The 18933-nt window shown below is 44.8% G+C and overlaps 1 protein-coding gene across 5 annotated transcripts in view; it reads left to right on the top strand.

The window, feature by feature from the left end:
• CLGN (calmegin) overlaps positions 1 to 18933 on the top strand; it is a 414476-nt gene that overhangs the window by 283187 nt on the left and 112356 nt on the right. For all 5 annotated transcript variants that reach the window (XM_033939634.1, XM_033939605.1, XM_033939625.1 and 2 more), the window contains one exon: positions 18164 to 18320. In XM_033939634.1, the coding sequence (XP_033795525.1) occupies positions 18164 to 18320 (157 nt within the window). The remainder of the gene's footprint in view (positions 1 to 18163; positions 18321 to 18933) is intronic.

The raw sequence follows: 18933 nt of genomic DNA, 5'->3' as shown, positions 1-18933 counted from the left end.
ATCTCTACGAGTGTCTGGTCTGGCATCTATGCACATAAAGCAAGGAGCAGATTCTTTAGAAGTGCCTCTGCAGGAATCCTTACAAGCAGCAGAGTCTTTGGGAGTGCATCGAGGTTCCTCCATCAAGCCTCTGGAGCTTCGATCCACAGCTTCCAGACCTATCCATTCACTGGTGGCTTCGACTGCTTCTATCTCCAGGGCGAAGTCTCATCGATCCTCGAGGTCTGCTTCCAAGCATCATTCCCACAGACGATCGAGGCCTTCCTTGAGGCATACTTCCAGGCATACCTCTTCTTCCAAAGAATGCCCTTCTTAGACTAAGCCTCGAACTACACCTTCCAGTTCTACTAGACCACCGACTCCTCGATCGAGGTCCCCACTTCCGCACCTCGAGGACTCGGCAGTTTTGATTGTTTTGTCCAAGTCTCCATATTCTCTTGATGCCTTTTTTCATGCCGAAGCATCATCTTTGACCCAGGCTGCCTTGACGACCTCAAGTTCTTCTCGAGGCAAAGCATTGGCGGATCAGCTATCTTTCTCATCTTTTCTTCTTCAGATGGCTGTTGATTTGGACCTTCAATTGGATGCTGGTTCCAAATACTCTAAGGAATATCTCGAAGTCATGCATCTTCCTCAACCTCCGGCAGAGTCACTTAAGCTTCCTCTTCACAAGCTTTTGTCTCAGACTTTTATCAGATGCCTGGAAACTCCTTATGCAATTCCAGCTGTTCCAGGCAAATTGGACTCCAGATATAAAACTCTCCATTGCAAAGGAATTCACAGTTATCTCACCCATCCCTACTTGTGGAGTCGTCCTTGAAATTGTCCCATCCTTCCAAGGTTTATGCTACCGTTCCTCCTGGAAGGGAAGGGAAAACTATGGACAAGTTCGGACGTCGCATCTATCAAAATGCCATGATGTCCTCTAAAGTCCTTAATTACAATTTCCATTTTGTCACTTATTTTGAGTTCCTCATTGCTCTTATTCCTAAATTTCTCAGATATTTAGACACTCAAAAGCACTTTGAATTTCAAGAAGTCATAGCTTCTCTATCGCAGCTCAGATTACATCTACTTCAGTCTTCTTACAATGCCTTTGAGTTGTCTGCCAGGGCGGCTGCTTGTTCTGTAGCAATGCGCCCCCTTGCCTGGCTTCGTACCATTGATATGGATCCTAATCTTCAGGACCACTTGACTAATGTTCCTTGTGCAGGCAATGACCTCTTCGATTAATCTATTGAGGCAGCCACCAAGAAATTGTCTGACCATGAAAAATCTTTTGCTTCTATTGTTAGACCTAAGCCAAAGCCAGCTCCTGCCAAGCCTGCACACTCTCCTCCAATTTTCCAGAGGCGTTTTGCTCAGAGAGCGGCTCCTTACACTTGTCCTCCTCTTAAGAAACAGCAGCAACAGAAGCCAGAGAAATCTCAACTTTCTGCTGCACCTAAGGCTACACAGCCTTTTTGACTGTTTAAAACAGAGCATAACCTCCACCGTTCTGTCTCTGAATTTTCTTCCCCCTATTAGAGGCCGTCTCCATCATTTTTACCACCGATGGGAGACAATAACATCCGACCTCTGGGTGCTGTCAATCATCAGGGACGGATACTCTCTTCATTTCAATCAGGTTCCACCAGAGCTTCCTCCAAGAGAGTATCCTTCCAATCCATCCCAGACCGCCCTTCTTCTTCAGGAAGCTCAAGCTCTGCTTCGTCTCCATGCCATCGAGCCAGTTCCTTTGGAACAGCAGAACAGGGGTTTTTACTCCCGTTACTTCCTTGTTCCGAAGAAGACGGGTGATCTGCGGCCCAGTGAGGACATGAAGGCTGCCAATCAAGTGGAACAAGCTTCATCCAAGGCAAGACAAATCATAGGTTGCATACGCAGGGGTTTCGTCAGCCGGAAGTCATTATGCCATTGTATAGATCCATGGTAAGGCCCCACCTGGAATACAGTGTGCAATTTTGGAGGCCGCATTATCGCAAGGATGTGCTGAGACTGGAGTCGGCTCAGAGAATGGCCACCCGGATGGTCTCGGGACTCAAGGATCTCCCGTACGAAGAACGGCTGGACAAATTACAGCTATACTCGCTCGAGGAGCACAGAGAGAGGGGGGACATGATCGAGACGTTCAAGTATCTCACGGGCCGCATCGAGGCGGAGGAAGATATCTTCTTTTTCAAGGGTCCCACGGCAACAAGAGGGCATCCGTGGAAAATCAAGGGCGGGAAACTATGAGGTGACACTAGGAAATTCTTTTTCACTGAAAGGGTGGTTGATCGCTGGAATAGTCTTCCACTGCAGGTAATTGAGGCCAGCAGCGTGCCTGATTTTAAGGTCAGATGGGATCGACACATGGGATCTATTCACAGGGCAAAGGTAGGGGAGGGTCATTAGGGTGGGCAGATTAGGTCGGCCGTGGCCCTTATCTGCCGTCTATTTCTATGTTTCTGTGTTTCTGATCTGGATCTCGGGGCTCTCAACAAATTTTTAGTCAAAAGAAAAATTTTGCATGTTATCCCTGGCATCCCCTCCTAGATCAGAACGACTGGTTATGCTCTCTGGATCTCAAGGAGGCTTATACTCGTATTCCCATTCATCCGGCCTCCCGACCATATCTCAGATTTTGGGTAGGGAATCTGCATTATCAATACAGAGTGCTGCCCTTTGGCCTGGTTTCATCTCCCAGAGTGTTCACCAAGTGCCTGATAGTGGTAGTGGTAGCCGCAGCTCTCAGAAACCATGGTCTTCAGGTATTTCCCTACCTGGATGACTGGCTCATCAAAGATTCAGCATCTCCAGGGGTTATTGTAGCGACCCAACGGACTATGTGGTTCCTACAGAGTTTGGTATTCGAAATCAACTTTACCAAATACCAACTTCAACCCTCTCAGAATCTACAATTCATCGGAGCTGTTCTGGATACTATCCAACTCAGCATTCCTTCCGAAACAATGTCTGGAAGCTCTCCCAACTCTGTCATGCAGTGTCTTCCCGCTCCTCCATATCAGCGAGACACATGATAGTACTTCTGGGTCACATGGCCTCCACAGTACACGTGACTCCTTTTGACAGATTTCACCTCAGAATTCCTTAGTGGACCCTGGCATCTCATTGGACGCAGGTTTGCGACCCACTTTCTCGACACATTGCCGTCATTCCTTCATTGAGACAGTCTCTCCGCTGGTGGATGCTCTCTTCCCATCTCTCCAGAGGCTTGCTGTTTCAAACGCCCCCTCATCAGAAGGTCCTCGCAACAGATTCCTCGACCTATGTTTGGGGCGCTCATCTCGATGGTCTCCGTACTCAATTCTACTGAACCAGTACAGATTGTCAATGTCACATCAATTTGTTGGAACTCAGAGCGATTTTCAGGGCTCTCAAAGCTTTTCAAGATCTTCTTCAAAACCAAGTAGTCCTCATTCAGACGGACAACCAAGTCGCCATGTATTATGTCAACAAACAGGGAGGGACGTGATCTTCCTCCCTTTGCCAAGAAGGTTTGGGACTGGGCAATCTGCCACAACACCTTCCTCAAAGATGTCTACATCCAAGGGGTGAAAAATTGCTTGGCGGACAACTTGAGTCATCTTCTGCAACCTCACGAATGGACAACTCCATTCCTCACCTCTTCATCACATTTTTTCACAGTGCAGCTCCCCACAACCACAAACTGCCTCAATTCTGCTCCAGGATCTATTCTCCTTATCGCCTCGAGGCAGATGCTTTTCTTCTGGAATGGACGAACGTCGTTCCACTGCACAAAAAGGGTTGCAGGGCAGAGGCTGCGAATTACAGACCGGTGAATCTCACATCAATAGTGTGTAAACTCATGGAAACACTAATCAAACGTAAATTAGACATGATCCTGAATGAGGAGAATCTACGGGATCCCAGTCAACATGGATTCACCAAGGGTAGGTCCTGCCAATCCAATCTCATCAGCTTCTTCGACTGGGTAACAAGAAAGATGGACTTGGGAGAATCCCTGGACGTCATGTACCTAGACTTCAGTAAAGATTTTGATAGCGTAGGCCGTTGAGCAAGATGAAATCGATGGGGTTGGGAGAAACACTAACTGCATGGATCAATAATTGGCTGAGTGGTAGACTTTAGAGTGTGGTGGTTAATGGTACCCTCTCTAAAACGTCGGAAGTGACCAGTGGAGTACCGCAAGGCTCAGTCTTGGGCCCGCTCCTTTTCAACTTATCCATAGGGGACATGACTCAGAGATTTCAAGGTAAAATAACATTATTCGCCGAAGACACCAAACTATGTAATATAGTGAGCAAATACAATTTACACGATAGTATGACTTAGGACCTGCTTTTGTTAGAACATTGGTCCTCGACCTGGCAGCTGGGCTTCAACGTTAAGAAATGTAAGGTCATGCACCTCGGCAGCAGAAATCCGTGCAGAGCTTACACCTTAAATGGTGAGACCTTAGCTAGGACTTCAACAGAACGAGATTTAGGAGTGACCATCAGTGCAGACATTAAAACTGCCAATCAAGTGGAGAAGGCTTCATCTAAGGCAAGACAGATGTTGGGTTGTATCCGCAGAAGTTTCGTCAGCCTGAAGCCTAAAATACTGCCATTGTACAGAGCCATGGTGAGACCTCATCTGGAATACTGTGTGCAATTCTGGAGGAAACATTACCATAAAGATGTGCTGAGAGTAGAGTCAGTTCAACGGATGGCCACCAGGATGGTCTCGGTGCTCAAGGATCTCTCATACAAAGAGAGGTTGAACAATTTACGGCTGTATTCTCTCGAAAAACGTAAGAAGAGGGGAGACATGATTGAGATGTTTTAATATATCACCGGACGTATCGAGGTGGAAGAAGATATTTTCTTTCTCAAGGTACTCTTAGCCACAAGAGGGCATCCGCTCAAACTCGGGGGCGGGAAATTTCATGGCGACACCAGGAAGTATTTCTTCACCGAAAGAGTGGTTGATCATTGGAACGAGCTTCCGGTACAGGTAATCGAGGCCAACAGCGTGCAAGATTTTAACAGTAAATGGGATGCTTATGTGGGATCCCTAAGAGGGTAGAGTTAAGGAGATGGGTCATTAGGAGCGGGATCTCTAGGAGAGTAGACTATGGGGGTGGGTCAGCAGAGTGGGCAGACTTGATGGGCTATGGCCCTTATCTGCCGTCATTTTTCTATGTTTCTATGAGATACCCCAATCCCTCTCCCAGGCCTCCTTATAAGGATCTCAAGATGCTTCCCGCAATAATAAGGCTTGGTAAAGCCTAGAAATACCACCTCTACCAACTCCTCCTAACTGTAAAGCCTTTTCCAGAGCTGTTTCTCCCAAGCTCAGATACTAAATAGCTTTCTTATTTATAAACAAGCTTATTTGGATATAATAATATGTATCCCAAGTGGTCAGCCCATATTCCTCCTGCAAGAAATCAAAAGGCTGTATTTTCCCATTGTCCCAAATTTGTCAATCCAGCTTGGATCCAACTTCCTGCCAAAAAGCCCAAAGTGGCGCATATAGAAGTATGGAAGTAATATTCTCTCTCCAGGAACATCAATTTACTTAGGGAATACCATTTGTGTAATACAACTGCAAGAAAAGGAATATCTTGTTGCAGGCTCTCCCATAGTACAACTAAAGGTGCCCAGGGGAGTTTCCACAATGTGGAATAAAAGTCTGAATAATTCTTAGCCAAGGGTGGTCAGCATACAAGATCCAGAGGGCTATCTCTTGTAATAGTGCCACTTTATAATATAGAGAGACGTGAGATACCCCCATGCCTCCCTGAAGCTTGGATTGAAATAAAATAGAGCGCTGCACCCTGGGCAGTCATTTCTTCCATATGTATACAAATACCTGTCTATGTAGCCTGTGAAAAAAGCCCATCGAAAGCGTTATATGCAGTGCCATAAATAAGTATACCAGTTTAGGAAGGAGCATCATTTTGACCACTGTAATACGACCAATCCAACTAGTGGTCAGGCCCTCCAATCTGTCCAAGTCAGCAAATATATTGGACAGCAATGCTGGATAATTTACTTGGTAGAGGTCTGCAGGATCCGAGGTCAAATTTACACCCACTGAAATAAAAAAATCAGATTACTTTTATCCTAAATCAGATTGAACAATGGTCCATTGAATTTAAATTGAAATTAAACACTGAAAAAAATAGATTTTTTTTGGCTAGTCCCAACGATAAAATTACAGATAAAACTCTGTTTAAGAGGACAAGAATATCCAATAGCCTCGTCTCTTAAAATTTTAGGAGTCATATTCGACCGCCATTTAACCCTGGGGGAGCATACTGGAAGTTGCGTTCCATCAAAAAATACTTTGACCCTACTTCTTTCAGATTACTAGTTCAAGCATTAATTTTATCTATTCTTGACTATTGCAATATAATCTATTTGGGAGTTTATAAAACCGTCTTAGGAAGATTAAGGCTAATCCAAAATATAGCAGTCCGTTTAATTTTTGGATTTAAAAAACAGGAACATGTCAGCCCTTACTACTGTCAGCTGCACTGGTTGCCAATGGAAGCAAGAGTACTTTTCAAATTTGCTTGTATGTGCTATAAGATGTTGTTTGGATTAGCTCCGCTATATCTCCTCTCAGTTTGAATGGTACCCTTCAACTAGGCCTACTCGGCATACTGGTTTATTTACTTTTTCTAATCCCAAAAATTGCTGTTATAAAAAATATTTTGATCGATCTTTGGCTTAACAAGTAGGTAAAGTTCAAGTATGGTTAGATGTCCTGATTCAACAATCTGCATCTTATTGCACCTTTAGAAAATTGGTTAAGACCTATTTGTTCAAAAAATTTGTTACTTGATTGATGACTATGTCATAGTTTCTTATTGTATTTTTCACTATTGAAATATTGTACTGCTTTTCTGTGTGCTTTGTATCATCACTGGAATGTCCAGTCCTCTTTATTCTATGAACTGCCTAGAACATGGTCCAACCTCTGTGGGGTATCCCAAGGATCGCCATTATCCCCAACACTCTTCAATCTCTACATTGCATCCCTCAGCACTTGCCCAGTCAAAATAGGCTTAACCTCCTATAGCTATGCAGACGACATCACCATTCTCCTTCCTTTTGATCAGCCATTGCCCACCATGACAGACATACTACACAGAACTCTAGAAACAGTGGCAACATGGATGAAAGACCACAAACTAAAACTGAACCCAGACAAAATAAAATTCATACTTCTCGAAAAAAAAAGAAAACCCCAACCATAACAAACCTAGTAATAAACTCAATCACATACCCCATTCAACCCACTCTAAAACTTCTGGGAATGACGATAGACAGATGCTGCACCATGCAACCACAAATCAACAAAACAATACAGAAATCAAATCAACAAAACAATACAGAAATCATTCGCAGTCATGGGCAAGTTTGAAAATTCTAAGACAGAAAACAATTTCAGCTCATGGTCCAGTCCCTAATCCTAGGTCTCCTCAACTACTTCAACATCCTCTATCTCCCCTGCCCCGTAACAAACAGTACAAAACACAGCCCTGAGACTAATCTATTCACTAAGAAAATACGACCACATCACCGAGGCATACCTTGACTCACTGGCTCCAATTCAAGCAAGAATACTATTTAAATTCTACTGTCTACTATTTAAATCCATAAATGGTGACAACCCAGCCTACTTGAACAACCGCCTAATCCAAACTACCACAACCAGACACAGGAGAACCCAGACACCATTCACATACCCTCCAATCAGAGACATGAAACGGAAAAAACAGTACGATGGCCTTCTAGCCATACAAGCAGCAAAAGTAGACCAGCAACTCCCCAATCTACTAATCGCGACCCCAGACTACAAAACGTTCAAAATAGAAATAAAAATCCTGCTATTCAAGAAATCCATGAAGACTAACTAACACCGTTTGAAACATTTCAGTTCTCTGAAACAACCCGCTCTACTCTGTAACACCTCTGGACATGTCCAGAAATCCTCCTCTGTAATCCGCCTTGAACTGCAAGGTAATGGTGGAATAAAAATCACTAATGTAATGTGTTGGCAGTATAGAAAAATAAAGTTATTATTAATATAAGGACGGGCCCAATGGAAAGGGAATAGAGTTTGTAAAGTTACTATCTGCTCCTGTGGGATGTTAACATTCAGTATTTCCGATTTGGACTTTTTAATACGGAAGCCAGAATACTCACCGTATGTTCATAAGACTTGGGAAACCGCAGTCAGAGACCTCTCTGGGTGTTGTAACAGTAGCAACAGGTCATCAGCAAAGAGTTGAATTTTATACTGCTGGTTGCCCACCAGGATGCCCTCTAACTCAGAACAATTTCAAATTAAACTAGCCAATGGTTCGATCGCAATGGCAAACAAGAGGGGGGACAGGGCACACCCCTGCCAGGTGCCCCGAAACAGTTCAAAAGCTTCAGTATAGTGCCCATTGATACATGGTGTCGCTAAAGGAGTGTGATAGATAGCATATATCCATTCTAAAAATCTACCCCAAATCCCTATCCTTGACAAGGTACAAAACAAGAAGGGCCAGCTCAGCCTATCAAATGCCTTTTCAGTATCTAAAGACTACTAAAGTAGGGGAGTCGGTCCCTCTGGCCAACCAAATAAGGTGGAGTGCTGGTTTAATATTATCAAAGTTATTTCGATTATTGATAAAGCCCGTCTGGTTGATGTGGATCATAACTGTTTGCAACCTATTGGCAAGGTTTTAATAGCTGTCTAAATTTTAATAGCTGTCTAAAAGCGAGATCGGCCTATAGGTGACCCTCTCCTAGGGCCTCTCATGGGGACCGCCCAGAATGAATCCCAGACTGGACATAAGAAGCTCTTCCTGCTTGGGTTCCACCCCATGACTCAGCAGGGTAGCTTGTTCATGCAGTTCAGTGCCACCTGCTGGATGAGGGTTGAGCTCTGAGCTACCAAGCTTAATGCATCTTGGACTTGTAGTTCAGCATCACCTGCTGGATAAGGATTGAACTCTGAACTACAGAGCTCAGTGCATTCTGGACCCTGTAGTTTACCCACTCATTGGCCAGTGCCCTCTACTGCCCACCTACATAACTTAACTCATGAGGGAGAATCCCTGACTCCCTCACACTCACCTTTGAGATTTGGCCCACCATTCCTTCCCTCCCTCCATCCTGGCTTCCCGGTCTTCTCTTCAAAGCAGACTGCAGAGGATCGCCAGTCGACTATAGCAAACCTAGCAGGCTGCCTTGGCCTCCGCAGCACATTCCCTCTGCCACGGTCCCACCCCCCTCCTCTGACGTACGGGATCGCAGCAGAGGGAACATGCTGCAGAGGTTGACGGCAGCCTGTTTGGTTCACTGCAGCCGACTGGCGATCCTCTGCAGGCTGCTTTGAAGAAGAGACTGGTAAGCCAAGCCGGGAGGGAAGGAGGGAAGGAATGGTGGGCCAAATCGCAGGCCAAATTTAATTACCCTTTGGGCCAAATTTGGCCCACGGGCCCGAGTTTGACTTCCCTGCTCTAAAGGAAAAGATTCCAAATATGCTGCCATCTCCATTGTCATCTTAACATCCTCTGCACCATAGAACTTCCGATAGTACTCCAAGAAAGCCGCGCTAATCTCGGGGGTGGCATCGCAGAGATGGCGCTTGGCATCATACATCTGAGAAATAGTATTAAGTGTAACTTGTTTCTTAAGCTTATTGGCAAGTAATCTACTCACTTTGTTGCTAAATTCAAAATGTTCTTGTCACACTCTGCAATTCCTTTTCCACAGAGACCAGTTCCAAATCTCACAATGCTTGTGTACACAGGTCCTATCTGTTGCCATGATTGTTTCAGCCTGCTTTTAACAGTATGTAATTTCTTCCTTAAAGTGTTCTCCTTTTCTACTTGGATTTTGTGAGTAAAATCTTGAAGGGCAATAATTTTGCCCCTCAGTACAGCTTTACCAGCTTCCCAGAGAATCCGAGGCGATATCCCTTCTTGGTCATTGATATTCAAATATTCCCGTAAATCATTAGTCAACTGTTCAATATGTTTCGGCTCATTGAGCAAAACATCCGAAAATCTCCAGAAGGGCCTAGGAGGTGTCTCCCCTGGTATCTGCACCAGTAGCTGCACAGGGTCATGGTCAGAAAGGGTGCTCGTATGGATTTTACGTTCTCTTCTCCAGCCCATGTCCAACAATTCTTCCTCTCTCCCCCCCCCCCCCCCCCCCCCCCCCCTGTGCAGTACCTCCAGACCCAACCGACACCTTTGGCCCTGCAGCAGCAGTAGTGGCGGGCTGTTTGTGGCCTGCTCTGCTAGGGCTTCTCTCTGCCGCTGCATCAGTAATGTGATCAGTGATGCAGCAGAGGGAAGGCCCTTACAGCCAGGCCACAATAAGTCTGTTCAAAGTTCTGCCTCCCAACAGCTGCTGCTGCTTTAGATGGCAGGCCTAGAGGTATGCGAGTTCTCTGTCGGCAGCCCTAACTCGCTGCTCTGTCAGCATTGGGCCTTCCTCTCTGACGGGCCCGCATACTTCCTGCTTCTGCGAAGACAGGACTTGGCAAAGCCTGATGTTGGTAGAGCAGCGAATTTCCCGGACCATGACACTGACCCCAGGATCACCCCTCATGGGGCTGGAGAAGAAGACAGGAGATGCAACAAAGAGTTAGAAAGGGGTAAGAGGGAGAAATCTTGCATATGGTGGAGGGGAGGGAGACAGGCATGGACAAGACAGAAGGAGAAATGTTGGACTTAGGGTGGAGTGCAGGGAAAGATGGTGCATGGGGAGAGAGAAATGTTAATATTGGTTGGGGGGGTTGTCTAATTTTGATTTTTTTTGTTTTATTCTTTCTGGTTTTTGATTTGAATTTATTGGTCTCTTTTTTTATTTTTTTTTTTTTTCCCATTTCATCCTCATTATTGAAAGTAATTGTTTATACAGGTGCTTTAGTTAGATTGTGAGCCTGTTGAACAGATAGGGAAGTTTCCAAGCACCTTATATTACATATTTTATTGTTTGTGAACCGCTGTGAACTTCGAAGAGGTATTGGTGGTATACAAATAAAAATTGTATTGTATTGCACATGATGGAGGGGGAGGAAAGGAGAGATGCTGGGGAAAACAAAGTTACTTACCGTAACAGGCTTTATCCAGGGACAGTAGGCATATATTCTCACATGTGGGTATGCCATTGGTATGCCACTGGCTCAGAGCCATAAAGTCTACTACGGTCTCTGCTTGTGCTAAGGCATGGGAAATTTTCCAGCGCTGGTGCAAAAGAGAAGGTGGAGCCTTTCTCTTCTCCCATCTCAGTGGTGTTAGCCTTCTTCCAGGTTGGCCCTGACAAGGGACTTACAATGGCATCCCTCAGAGTCTAAGTGGCAGGACTCTTATTTCAGGGTTTGAGAGTGTAAGGCTTCGTTGGCATCTCATCTAGACATAACCAAATTCCTAAAGAGGGCGCTGCGGTTCATGGCACCGGTAAAATACTAGTTTACCTCATTGAACCTTAATGTGGTTTTGTAAGGCCTCAGTCAGGCTCCATATGAGCTGCTGAAGGAACTGTTCTTGATGGATCTGATGCTCAAGGCAGCTTTTCTTGTATTACCTTAGTGAGAAGAGTCTCGGAGCTACAAGCTCTTTGTTGCAGAGAGCCTTTTCTCAAGTTGACAAGAGGCCGGAGTTTCTTTGCACATCATTCTGTCCTTTTTACTGAACATTGTTTTGGCTTTCCATGTTAATCAAGAGGTCAGATTGGCAGCATTCCAGTCCACATGTTCTAGGAAGAAAGACTGGATTCTGAAAAAGTTGGATGTGAGAAGGGTGCTTTTGCGAAATCTTGCGGTCACCAAGGAGTTCAGTCAATTTGACCATTATCTTGTACTAACTAGTCGGGGTAGACATGACACACCAGCTTCCAAGGCCACAATTTTCAGATGGATTCCTAGGGACATTTTGTCAGCATATATTGCCTGTGGAAAATAGTCACCAGTCTCAAAGGTGCATTCGACTAGAAGTGTGACTTCTACTTAGATGGAAGCTCGGGTGATCTCTTCTGAGGAGATTTGTGGGGCAGCGGTTTGTTCCACTCTATATACATTTTCCAAGTTTTACAGAGTGGATATAGTGGCAAGGGAGGACTCTGCCCAAGTCCTTAGTGTTACGAGCAAGCACAGTGGTCATGTCCTAAATTTTTGGGACTGCTTTTCGATGTCCCATCTGTCCAGAATGAAATCCCTATTGCACTAGCAAAAGAGATTAGGCGCTTACCTTGCTAATATCTTGTAGATGTGTGTCATTCTAGAGCCCTGCCTTGCCTTGTCAATGATCTCCTGCACCTGCCTACTTACTGTCTCCATCAGAAAGTTCGAGTCCAAACTGAAATTTTGATATCGGTCAGACTTTAAGGGTATAAAGAATAATCTATTGCTATAACACATTGGGGTAATACTTGAGCTCTATAAATGTTTGGCATGATTGTTTTGATGTTTCGCCTGTTAAATGGCAATGTTTAACATGTTTGTTATTATGTCAGAGCAGAAGAGAGTTGTAGTTTGGGGAGTTTTCCCGAACCCCTCCTTTCCATGTGTTTCTGTAAAGAACTGTCCCCTGCTTTGGTACAAACTGAGGGGGACAGCAGAGCCCTCTAGTGAAGTAGGAGGGATTCAAAAGCTAGAGTGGATTCCTTCTGTACGGGTCGTGAGCATGGAGAACATAAGAACTGCCATCTCCAGATCAGACCTTCGATCCATCAAGTCCGGCACGCTCGGAGGCCCAGCCTGGCGTAATATTAGTCGCCCATATCCTGTCCATATTACCCGCCCAGAATGACACACCTATTTACTAGAAAAGGTATTAACAAGGTAAGAACCTGATCTCTTTATATACCGTTAAAGTATGTAGTGTTATAGCAGTTTACAATTCTAAGAATATTGTACATATTACAGTGTTCTCCCCAGGGCCTTTTAGCCAGGTGCTGCGCCCGGCTAATTTAGATGACCACCCGGCTGTCATCTATTCCGCACGCTCGGAGACCCAGCCTGGCGTAATATTAGTCGCCCATATCCTGTCCATATTACCCATCCATCCAGAATGACACACCTATTTACTAGAAAAGGTATTAACAAGGTAAGAACCTGATCTCTTTATATACCGTTAAAGTATGTAGTGTTTATAGCAGTTTTACAATTCTAAGAATATTGTACATATTACAGTGTTCTCCCAGGGCCTTTTAGCCAGGTGCTGCGCCCAGCTAATTTAGATGACCACCCGGCTGTCATCTATTGCGAATCCTGCCGCCGCCCAACATAAAAAAAACCTCTCACCGGCTTGGAGACGCGAACTCATGCTTTGGGGTTCTAAGGTGTGCTTGCTGGCTTCCCTTCTAAACTAAACTAAACTAAACCTTCCCTCCGAAACCGGAAGTTACGTCCCGGGGGGAAGAGAAGGGAAGCCAGCACGCACACCTTAGAGCCCTGAAACATGAGTTTGCTATGGGCTAAGGCAGGAGACTGGTCAACGACGGAAGGAAGCTTACAACTTGCTTCAGGCCTTCCTCACTGCTGGGTCCTGCCTACTTTCTGTTTCCGCAAAGGCAGGTCCCGGCAACAAAGAAGGCCTGAAGCAAGGAAGAGCAGAAAGTTGTAAGCTCCCCTCGGTCGCTTACCAATGGAAGATAGGTCAGCGATGGAGGGAAGCTTACACCTTGTCTAGCGACTGGGTGTGTGAGCTGGGAGGAAGGGGAAGAGAAATGCTGCTGCACCACCGAATGGGGGAGGGGGGGGGAAGAGAAATGTTGCTGCACCATTGAATGGGGGAGGGGAGGGGGAAGAGAAAAGCTGCTGCACCCAATTGGGAAGGGGAAGAGAAGTGCTGCTGCTGTGCCCAATTGGGGATGGGGGATGGGAAGAGAAGTGCTGCTGCAGCAGCACCCAATTGGGGGGGGAGAGAGAGGGGAGATAGGAAAGACCAGGGAAGGGAAAGGAGAGGAAAGAGATGCCAAGACCATGGGAGGGAGGGAAAGGAAAGAGCTACCAGACCATGGAGGGGGGAAGAAATGTCAGGGCATATGGGGGGAGGTGGAGGAGGCAAATGCCAGACCAGGTGGAAGGAAGGAGAGAAAGGAAGAAGAAGAGAAGCCAGATAATGGAGTTGGAGGAGGAGAGGAGAGAGATGCCAGAGCATTGGGGAAAGGAAGGGAAACTAAAGGAGGCAGAATGCCAGACCAGAGGGAAAGAAAGGAGAGGAGGTGCCAGAGAAGGAGGGAGAGAGAGGAGGGAGATGCCAGGGCATGGGGGAGAGAAGAGAAGGGGATAGAGATGCCAGACTATGGGGTAGAGTGGTAAGGAAGGGAGGAAAGGAGAAGAGAGAGATGCCAGAGCATAGGGGAGGGGGTGAAGCTGAATTGAATCATGTACAAAGGAGAGAAAGGGCACAGAATATACAGTTTATTGAAGGGACATAAAAAGAGGGAAGATGCCATATGGAACAGAGAGAGGGCGGACACTGGATGGAAAGGGCAGAGGGTGGATAGTGGATGCAAGGGGCAGAGAGAGGATGGACAGTAGATGGAAGGGGTAGAGAGAGGGCAGAAGCTGGGTGGAAGGGGTAAAGAGAAAGGACAGATGTTGCATGGAAAGGAGCGAGGACAAATGCTGAATAGAAAGAAGAGAGCGAAGAGAAGATGATTAAAGCAGAAATGACAAAAAGTAGAGAAAAATTTTTTTTTGTTGCTTTACATAGAATCAAGCTGTATTGATTAAAGTTTATAAATAGGAAATGGAAATAAGGCAATTTTTTTGGACTAAACCCCTTTCCTCAGGTTAGGACAGGATACCATAACAGTAGTATGCTGTATAGCAGGGGTGCCCAAATGGTCGATCGCGATCAACCGGTAGATCGCAAAGGCAATATGAGTCGATTGCGTTGCCTTTGCAATCTTTTTTCTTCCTGCCTCCCTGAGCCAGACCAGGCGCGTACAAGCGCCGGACTCACAAGACTTCACCTCCGACATCAATCGCTGCCTGGCTGGCCTGGAACTTCCTCTCCGACGTCAGAATTGACATCGGAGGTGAAGTCTTGTGAGTCCGGCGCTTGTACGCGCCTGGTCTGGCTCGGGGAGGTATCTACTGTCTTTATATTTTGCACAGTATTAGAGGACGTGTCACTGTTTCTGTGGTGTTGCATTGTATGCAGAGTCTGGTTTCTTGGTTCAGTTTAACTTTTGTCTACATAGTTCTATTTGTAGTTTGTGACTATTCCATATTGGGCGAGGGTTTATCTGTCTGTGTATGAAAGGGACATGGCTTTCTGTTGGCAGTGACTGTACAGATCAATGGACTGTGCAGGATCTGGCTTGTTTAGTTTTACAATGCGTGTGTTGGTGTTCTAGTGCTCACTGCAGTGTTTAAGATGCTGCCTTTTCCTAGGTGCACCCTTGTTGTGTGACTCATGGATTATTACTAAAAATATCTTTTTTATATAGAGGGGGGGTTGTTAATAAATGATCAGCACTGGCAGTCATATATACTAGGTACACCACTGGATTTAATGACCCTATTATAACTTTACTGTTGATGTAGGTGTTGTGTCCCCCCCACCCCCTCCCACACACACATATAAAGAATTAAATTAAGTTGTATTAACATCAAGCAGCTTTCAAATGACATTATAAGCAAATAAAAATAAAATATTTTTAATACACTGCTAATTATACCTGCTTCTTTACCTAAACTATTTTGCCCTAGCTCTCACTTTGCACTACACTTCCCCCTCCATATTCGCGGTTTTAAACCAAAAAATGCATTTTCATTTTCAGGCTATTGTAAGCCCTGTAAGCCTTATCTGGTGGTCTAGCGGGTTTTCAGGGCAGGAACGATCTTCACACGCTCCTGCTCCATGCAGATCGCTCACAGGAAATGGTTTGAGAGACTACAGGAGCTCAAGGCAGCCATTTCCTGTGAGCGATCTGCACGGGGCAGGAGTGTGAGAAGATCGCTCCTGCCTGAAAACCCACTAGACCAGTGGTTCCCAATCCTGTCCTGGAGGACCACCAGGCCAGTCGAGTTTTCAGGTTAGCCCTAATGAATATGCATGGAGCAGATTTGCATGCCTGTCACTTCCATTATATGCAAATCTTTCTCATGCATGTTCATTAGGGCTAGCCTGAAAACCCAATTGGCCTGGTGGTCCTCCAGGACAGGGTTGGGAATCACTGCACTAGACCACCAGGTAAGGCTTAAGGAGGGCTTTCAGGGCTTAAAATAGCTGGGGGAAGCGGAGGTTAGGGGCAGAACCGGTCCGAATATTATTCACGGTTTTTTAATATTCACGGGCCGGCTCTGCCCCTAACCCCTGCGAATACGGAGGGGGAAGAGTACAGCAAAAAAAGTAGCAGATAAAGATCAATCACATAGGTCTCCTTCAAGGCTCAGTAACACCTCTCCATAAATTATGTGGAAGAGGTCTGGAAGTGGGGATCGCATCTATTTCATATCCTCAGTGAGACCTCAGGAAGGAACCTAGTGATCAAAACATTATTAGAGGTGCTGTAGAACCATTTCTTGTATGACTGGATGAGCTATATTTATCTTTTTTTTTTTTTTTAGTTGTTTAAATTCATGCAGAAATAAATGACTAGATTGAACCTAATGACTTCATTAACGCATTTCCCTTTTTTAAACCTCTATACCAGTGTTCTTCAACCACTGGTCCATGGACTGGTGCCGATCCACAGAAATTTCCTGCCGGTCCATAGGGCCGGCATGTGCATCAGGCCCAAAACTGTGTTCTTTAACTGCCGGTCCATGGTGCGATCAATGCATTGTTAATAAGATTATATTGTGTGTATATATGAATGGAAAAAATGTGTGTATATATGAATGGAAAAAATAGTGTTACAATTAGGACTATGGGGGCAGGGGCTGGGATGAAGATTGGGTAGAGATGGGCAGGGTCTGGTCCACGTCTTAGCACAGTGTTCTTCAACCGCTGGTCTGCGGACCGATGCCGGTCCACAAAATAATTATTTTATTTCTGCCGGTCCATAGGTGTAAAAAGGTTGAAGAACACTGCTCTATACCATTTGAAAGAGGGCAAATATCTAATTATTCCCTTCTAGAATTGGATACTTCTTAAATTTAGTAAAAATATTCTGGCACAAGTGTCAAACCTTAAAAAAGGAAGTCATATTGAGCATTGGAAAATAATAATAATTAATAAAAATAGTACACATTTAGGGCTCCTTTTACTAAGCTGCGATAGCGGTTTTAGCATGCGCTTAGCATGTGCAGAATTGCCATGCTTACTAGATGCTAACTCCAGCTTTGAGCTGGCATTATTTTTCCTGCGTAGTACGGGGGTTTGTGCACGCTAATATTCTGCGCACGCTAAAAACGCTAGCGCACCTTAGTAAAAGAGGGAGTTAATTTTCCCCACCACTAAATTTCCTCATTCCACCCCACCCGGCTACTTTTTCATGCCACCTGGCTGGAAAAAATTTCTGGGGAGAACACTGTATTATAAGAATGTTTTGATTCTGATAACATCTCGTATCTCCCTCCTCCTTCCTATCCTCCACTCCAGTAGTTCTTGCGTTTCCTTTCTTTCTGCCACTACTGCAGCATCCCAGCAGGCGTGCAGCATCAATTAAAGAAACTCTCTCATTCATCCCAGGACTTTCTTGTGCTTTGCCATATTCTACGCCCCCTCTGATACAGCTTTTTCAAATTATAGGTAGGACACAGCCAAAGCACAAAATAATGTGTACAGCATGTGGCAGCAGCAGGAGGTTAAACTTTGAATGGACCTGAACCCAGTTCCAGTGCCATTGGAATATGGGTCACAGGCAACTGCCATACAGGAGGGCAAAGGAGCTGATGAAAATGTGTCCATAGGCTGTAGTTTGAGGAAAACTATATCTCTTAGCTCACATTTCAGGATTCTTTCAAGGTGAAAAAAAAATTATAGATACATTAGACAGACAGTTGATGCTATATATGAAGTTCAAAGACATCTTAAATTCCAGAATTATAATTTTGGAAAATGTTTCTCTGTGACATATGACGAATTAAGTGACTCAGCAGTGTGAATCAATAAAAAAAGAAGAGTTTCATTAGTTTATTCTGTTTCCTCAAATGAAGCAATTGAAAATGAGTTGATTTATTGTTTTTATCTTATCTGTGCTTTTAATTACAATAGGGATGATACTATGGATGGTGAATGGGAACCCCCACAGATTCGCAATCCAAAGTGTGAAACTGCACCTGGTTGTGGAGAATGGAATCTTCCTTTGATAAATAACCCAAAGTATAAAGGAAAATGGAAACCTCCAATGATAGAAAATCCTAATTACCAGGTAAAAACAATAAAACTTTACTTTATCCCAGGATAAGCAGGCAGCATATTCTCACATGTGGTTGATGTCATCCACAGAACCCCGGTACAGACAGCTGCTAAAATATTTGTGCACTTGAAGAACTTTAGAAAGTTCGTGACTGACCGCACTGTGATCCTATTACATGTGGTTCTCTCGGTTCTCAGTTTTCCGCAGCGTTATGAAGTCGTATGTTAAAAACATTCTGTTGTTTTTTTCTAGCCTTCCCGCTCGCACATTTCTTTAATTTTTTCTTCTATTTTTCTTATTTCCATTTTTCATAAATTTTTTTTTTTTTTTTTTAAACAACTTATTTTTTCTCTTTTTTGCGGCTGGTTTTCTGATGCGGGGCCCATGTTTTCGCCTTTGGCTGAAGCGGTTTTCCTTTCCATATCCCATCTGTTGACTGGCTTTGAAAAGTGCGGCAGGTGCCAGTGTACTATTTCGTTAACAGACCTACACAAGTGGTGCATCCAGTTTCTTGGTCACGACCATCACATGGAGTCTTGTACGCGCTGTTGGATGCTGCAGAAGCAATCTATCAAAAGCCAGCCTTATTCAACAAAGATTACTTTATCCCAGGACAAGCAGGCAG

This window comes from Geotrypetes seraphini, chromosome 1, assembly GCF_902459505.1.
Source record: "Geotrypetes seraphini chromosome 1, aGeoSer1.1, whole genome shotgun sequence".
Lineage (NCBI taxonomy): Eukaryota > Metazoa > Chordata > Amphibia > Gymnophiona > Dermophiidae > Geotrypetes > Geotrypetes seraphini.
The sequence above is the reverse complement of the archived record's forward strand: the minus strand, read 5'-3'. Positions and strand labels throughout refer to the sequence as shown.